At 33.0% G+C, this 7,387-nt stretch overlaps 1 protein-coding gene across 1 annotated transcript in view; it reads left to right on the top strand.

Annotated features, from left to right (window-relative positions):
* The window catches only part of LOC124365979 (microtubule-associated protein futsch-like), a 412,304-nt gene extending 405,157 nt beyond the window's left edge, over positions 1–7,147 (top strand). The window contains 2 exon segments of the mRNA XM_046822142.1: positions 1,300–1,560; positions 3,232–7,147. Coding sequence (XP_046678098.1) covers positions 1,300–1,560; positions 3,232–3,401 — 431 coding nt within the window. The 3' untranslated portion in view covers positions 3,402–7,147.
* The last annotated feature ends 240 nt before the right edge of the window (positions 7,148–7,387 follow it).

Raw genomic sequence — 7,387 nt, 5'->3', positions numbered from 1 at the left:
CATAGTGGGGTTGACGACCGGTTTCATTCTTAAGGAAAATACACTCATTGATTTCACAAAAATTACGTGCTTAAAAAACACAATTATCCAATCTCACTCCTATAAGACAACCATAAATTATTATTATCATACATTATGTTGAACGGTACGGTTTTATAATAAGAATATATGTACTTTTCTCTAAAATATATATTTTTAAATGTTTATTTTATAAAATGTTATATTTTTAATCGTTTATTCTATAAAACGTGAAGAATTAAAGTTTTTATTTTGTATATGTACTTATCTTTTTTAAATATAGCCCATTTAATACATGATGAATTAATATATAACCATTTAAACTAAATTAAGAAATTTTAGCAAAAGTTATTAATTTAGTATGTTATGCAAGATAATGTAAAATTTTAAAGAACTTATGCTCGTAGATTTAACTTTATAAGTATCTAAAACATGTAAGGGGCACACATCCATATCCCACTTAACTCAGAGTATAATGGTAATAATTAGAGAGTAACTTTTCTGATTACTTTTTGTCCCATCAACTTTAAAGCAAAATATAAGATTGAATCTAACAAAATAAAAGTTATTTAGTGTTCAAAATAATTAAAATTTATACTCAAATTACAACTACACTCCATTGAAAAAAGCGTTTAGTTTTATTACTTCTTGACATTATATAGTTCCTACAGTTTTATGAAATATTATTCGGGGAAATCATTGTTATGAACATTGAATAAACTATTCAGTAATAATAAAACTATTGTGGTTTTGAATTTCAGTTTTTTTCCTTAGGGCTTGACTTATTTTCTATTGTTTGAGAACTTCAATACTTTTATAAGATTTAAAATTCTAAATAAAAACATACACCACATTTCAAATGTATAAGAAATACCAAAATAAATAAAAAAATATGCAAGTACAACTTGTTGGTGTTATTAAAACAATTACGCTTAACGAATATAAAACAAATAATACCATTTATACGGTTTCCAAATCATTATTTATATAATGATATGGCCGAGTCTCTCTCTTATGTAGGGAATTAGTCTCATCACTTATGTCTCATCCAATTCAACACGAGATATGAATTAGTATTTATGACATCTTTCACAAAATTTTTTAAAACCAATTTTTTTGTTTTAGCAATCACATTTTCTTTCACCGAAAATTTAGCTTTAATTATTCTGATAGGCAAAGATATGCTGGATGTACTTTTATTATAAACCTTATACTACTATCACTGCTTTTTTTACATAGTTACGCATATTGTTTAAAAACTATAATGTAATGTATGATCAGGGAAAGAGGCAAGCAACAAGTCGAAGCACCCTGAGTCACCTGTGAAACGAGCCTCAAACAAAGACTCAAGGTCAAAGCCCGTTACACCAGTCTACATGGACCTGACCTACGTGCCCCACCACGGCAACTCGCACTATACGTCCGTCGAGTTCTTCAAGCGCGTCCGGGCACGTTACTACGTGTTCAGCGGCACCGAACCGAGCCGCGAAGTGTTCAACGCTCTTCTGGAGGCTAAGCAGACGTGGGAGGACAAAGATTTAGGTGAGATATTATGGAAATATATTATTACTACTAGACTGTAATAATTCACAATTATTTTACATCCCCTGTACCAGGAGAGGTAAGTGAATCTCACGCATGAACTGACCGCAATTCAGCAATCGTAAGTCAATACAATGTTTATATAGTTTGTAAATTAACACCTTCCAATATTTTACTGTTGCTCTTATGTTCAGTGTAATTAATTGGATCGAATAATATATTTCACACATAAATCTCACGCTGTCATATAGGCAACTTGCTCCTGTAATCTGCTCCGTCTGAGGACAAATAAAAAAGTCGGCGACGAAGAAGCTCAAAACGAACTCCTTGGATGGCTTTGACATTAAAGACACCTAGATTACAAAATAAAGTGAAATTTAGACGAAGGAGTGTTCACATTTTTCCCCATACTTTGCATAATTGAGTACTCTACGATGTTTTAGATATGATCTTTGGTATTATAGACGTAATGTAGCTGTGGGGTGAAGTACTGGTCAATCTGAATAGAAAGACTTCAGGAGTCAAGCCTTTGGCAGTGTCAGATTTCAGACGCTGCACTAAACGTATGGTGACATGGAGTTGAATTCAATATTCGCATTGATTAACTATTCCTATCAAAGCTATGTTATGTGTAGAATATTTCAGGGTTCTGGGACTTAACAATAAATATTATTTATAAAAATCCCTTATTATTGTAACTTAATAGTTTTTTTTTTTTTTCATTGTAACGTTTTCACCATATTTCATTACACCTCGAGATAATCATTCATTGGCACAGAAAATACTACAGACATCTACTATAACACAAGATACTCAAATCCATGTTGTAACTTCAAATTTACGTCATAATGTTGCCGCAGCTGTTATACACACCTATTACTTAACAGTTATGAAACATATTAACATAATTTAATATCATTCATTGCTTTACGGTTCACCCCACATCAAAACCTTTTGGAATATTATGGCTTTACTGTGCAGAGCTATTTTCAGTCATCTGATATTAAACCGAAACTTCTGACGTAATCCTAAGAAGAATAAAATCTATATAGAACTAAATAATTAATTATGTGATTATTTGTTCCTGATAAATAAATGGCCATGATAGCAAATGACAATTAGAAACTTGTTTTTTGTTGTTGTTTCTAAAAGAAATTGACTCATGGAGTGAAAATGGAAAGACGTTAGATGTGATAGTAAGAAAGTGGCGAAGGAAACTCATGGTTGAAAATGAAGAAAATGCTGAATTTTATACTATTTTCATCGCAAATTTTAACGCATTTTAGTATTATTGCAATGCATTGTTTTTACATTATTTTTATTTAAGAACAGAAACATACGTGTTATTGCGATATGCTGAATATACTGAGCAGTACCTAAACAAACCACGTCTATTTCAGTATCAACATGTGTAAAAAAGCGTATTCAAATATCAGTTTAAAAAAGTTCTCCATATATTATTGTATCAATATATCATGTATTTATATTATGTTTAGACCCCTAGAATGGAGATTAAAATTCATTTTGCTTGTGTATTGTTTTAAGATAATTTTCAAAACTAAGGCTCTTATCTTTTCTGTGGATACGTGATGGTCTTTCGTCCTAATATAATTTTTCTGCAGAACTTTCCACTCAATCACTTATTTAACTCAACAACCCCTGTCTTTCCAGAGGTGACGATTATCCCCACCTACGACACAGACACGCTCGGATACTGGGTGGCCGAGAATGAGGACATTCTAGCCAAGTACAAGATAGACCTCTCTCCCTCCGCCAGCCGCTGCACCATCAATCTCCAGGATCACGAGACCAGCTGTTCAGCATACCGGTTGGAGTTCTAGGACCGCTCCCCCCGCCCCGCGGACAGCCAACTCCACGTCTTCGGGTGCGCAGCGTCCTAGAGCTCTCCTCCCTTAGAGATACCTGAGCCATCAATGTATAATCACTTGTTGAAGTAAGGAATTTGTTTTTTGCAACCAGCAGCAAAGGACTTGGTGTCCACTCGTTGTTTTAGTATTTCGTGATCTTCAATGCAGATTACAGCTTGTTCCACTGGCATTTTTATTGTAAGTTCGGTGTTAAGTATATTAATTAAGTAATTTATTTTAATTTATTGTGCTATTTCGTGTGATACTTATCAGTTTAATAAATAACTGTTAGCATATTTTTATTGTGTACTGTCTGAAAAAGAAACATAATTGTTTTAGCTGTTCAGAAAAAAATAGTTTCTAATTTTCTTTAATATTATTTATTATTTGCTGCTCAACAAATTGTCCTTATATTTCCTGTATATCCGTCCACATAATTTATTACTGTATTCATAAGATCATACACTGATGAGAGTTTTTAGGGCGCTTTTAAATCTTTTAACCACTTAGACGTAAAGTTTTGACGATCACTATACGGTCCTATTCGAGGTGAAAAACCTATTCCTTAATGTTAGTCAATAGGAGGTGATTATACATTATTTAAGGCACTTAGCGAAAGCTACGAATACTTATAACTTTAAAGAGATAAATTTCATTAATCAAAATATGTAATTTAAGCAGTCGAGTGACCCTAATATTCAGTCACGGATCTATTTTAGTACTTTAGCTTTGAATTTCCTAGCCATGACGTGATTATTTGTAGTGTAAGTTAACTGTGACTGCGATAGCGTTTACGGAATCAAGCTCAAGTTTGTTGAGGTTCAGACAGGGTATGAATATTTTTGTGTGATGAAAGAGTACAGGTGCCTACGCCTATGGCCGAAAGGGATGATGCGTACTATCCGAGGGTGACGAAGGGGAAGGCACTGGGGGGGCCATCTCGAGCGAGTCGGGTAGCGGATGGAGCCTCAGCAACAGGGTGTCAGAGGTGGAACAACCCTGGTCCCTTTCAACAATCATGAAATTGTTGCAGCGCAGTCCTTGTCCATTTTGCTTTATTACGTATTTAAAGCTTATTATAATACTACACTATATACCAGTACTTAATATATTTAAAGGTAGAAGAAAAAGAATTCCTTACATTGATGTTTATACCATTCATCATACTTAGAAAGTTGACGGTTGTTATATTTGTTGCTAGTTACGTTTATAGATTACGTTGCGGATGTAATAAATAATTTAAGTGTTATTTCATTAGCTGGAGTAAAAGCCTTTCGTAATTGTAAGAGGAGATGAGATTTATAAGAAACGTTAATAGTAGAGATTGAATCAAAATCGTTGAAATTATTTTTAACCGATATGTTATACCCGACGAGCCTTGAGGCAGTTAGGTGCATTGTTGTTACTATCCCATCTTTTTGAAGTAGACTAAGAACAAATCTAGGAACCAATCACATCTGTTTTTAAATTAGCATAAGTTGCAAGACATGCGCTAAATGTAGTTTTTTCAGTACTCGCTCTTAAATTAACGTCCCCGGTATTATTTGATGACGTATTTGTAAACTAGGCTGGATTGCGTACGGTAGTCACTAAGAACGAATCGAAGTTTCAATGAATAACTCTTAAGTTATCTATAACAACTTTTATAAGGTATAACGAAACTCTTAAACATTATTTGATCAAGAAAGTAGGTGTTATTTTCCCCTAGTGTAGCCCACTTCAGACAACAGTCGCTACTAGATTACAATGAGCGTGCGTAATGTCGTATTTGGATGGATGAATTAAAAATCCCTCATGTTTTTGTACGTTGCTGTATTTCTGCATTCAAATATAACTTAACTGTAGATTTAATTTCCATTTTAAAGCACAACATGATCGTTTTTCCCATTTTTTCAAGCATGCTGAAAACAATGTTGAGTTTGTAAGAACAATTTTAATGGGAGACTATGAAGTACGAGAAACTCTCGTACTGATATTGACTTAGATTGTCTGTCAATGTAATTACTAATTTTAACTAAATACAAAATTTAACTTTTTAAAACACCATGAAAACTTGTTTTACCAAATACATATGTTTTTCCAACTTTAAATCTTCTTTACCATATGTCGCTTACACATACTTTGCAACATTGCATATACAAAGAGTAAACGACCGGAATAGAAAACCTTATATACATTTTTAATCCTCACAAATGGTTTATGCAAATTCAATGAGTACTATTCGATATATGCACATTATAAACTGATAAAAAATTACTACCTCCACTTTAGTTACTTAATTACAAAACATTGTGAACTTAAAAACGTTCGGGCAGTGTAAGTCAATATTATTTAATGGTACGTTTAGAACATTTTCAGCGTGACATTCTTCAAGCAATCAGCGATTTTAGGTAAGGACATTTGTAGGCTTTGAAAAATATGTAGCATCGTTGGTTATACTTTGATTGGTTCCAATCACAAGTCTCTTATAGAGAGGTTGACCGGATACGGATGAAGTCGAGGATGACTCCGTGTAGCCGAGTGCTCGTTCGCCCGGCTTCACCGACTGAATCCTGCAGCCATCGGCAATAAATTAATTTAGATGTCAGAATCTTAGGTCTTTTGTAGCTTTGTAATTCCAATAAAAGACTGAATCGAAATAAGTTAAGGTGTGTGCGTTTCCGAAAGCATTGGTTTAGCTCAATATTCCAACAGATTTCCTTAGACAGTCCTTGATTTTCTCTAACCCACTGATGGTCTTATATGTGGAATATCAGCTGTTATGTGGCTCTCTCACTGTCGAACTATTGTTTGTCATAAGCTAATCCTGTAACATGAAATCAATTAATAAATGTCTCAACGTCTATTTTTAATGTTTATTAAAACCGTGTAGCTAAGTACAGTGTAAGTTCTTTTATTATGTTTTAGTCTGCAATAATTAACAATACTCCCATACATTTATTTATGTCATGCAGGAATTGGGATGAAATTCTATTTTCGTAGGAAAACGATGAAGAAAATATTGGTTTGTGAAAGGGTAACTTTTTTATTACGGATAAAATATAAATATGCATTTCCCATATTTTATTTAAATTAATACCATTGATAAAATTCTGTTGTTTTTGTGAACTATTTCTCCTCATACCAATAAGTTTTCACCAATGAACTTTTATAACTGCTATTTGCTTATAATTAACATAATTTTCATTGTTTACACTTTTTGTTGAGGATATGCACTATTTCAAGTGTAACCTTCAAAATATTATTGTAAATTATTGCAGTCTAAATTCAAGTGTTGTTCATAGAATTAATTCCTACAGCTGTCCCAGCTTGTGTTACTTATCTCGTAGCGAGTGTATGTTGCCCCAGAACATATGTGTTAGGCTGACTGGAATTAGAGTTTTGGTGGTTAAGAAGTCCTTTAATCAGGACACGTTCCATCCAGCTGATCAAGTTTATAATTGATATAATGGCCATAAGTATGTATTTTTTTTTGCATAAACATGATGTTTACGGTTTATTGGTTGTTTATTTATGCACTAGCGTACTTATGTTTTCAATTTTTTATTGACATTGAGCTTATGTATATCGATTTGTTTGATTAGCACACCGGTAGTTTACGTTATGATTAGAAACTAGGTGTAAAGTGCAATCTAAGCTGTAAACATAATTTATTTGTGAATAGTGTGTTCCGGTTGTTTTGATGAAGTTTGTAATTTTAGTTAACCAGAGACCAAAAAGTATTTTAAGTAAATTAAGGTACGTTTTATTAAGTAATACTGTTTGGTGAATGTGTTTCATTGATGTCTGATTGGTGGAAATGTTCGACCTTTACGTTGATTGATGATTCTGTTGACGTCAGAGTTAACTTATTTATGCAGCTTGCTTCCGACTAGCGATCTATGTGGCTTCTATTGACCAAAACAGTTTTCAACAAGTTAGTATCTCTAAATACACCTTACGGATATTTAATACGATCA

This window comes from Homalodisca vitripennis, chromosome 7 (genome assembly GCF_021130785.1).
Source record: "Homalodisca vitripennis isolate AUS2020 chromosome 7, UT_GWSS_2.1, whole genome shotgun sequence".
In the NCBI taxonomy this organism is placed as follows: Eukaryota; Metazoa; Arthropoda; class Insecta; order Hemiptera; family Cicadellidae; genus Homalodisca; species Homalodisca vitripennis.
The sequence above is the reverse complement of the archived record's forward strand: the minus strand, read 5'-3'. Positions and strand labels throughout refer to the sequence as shown.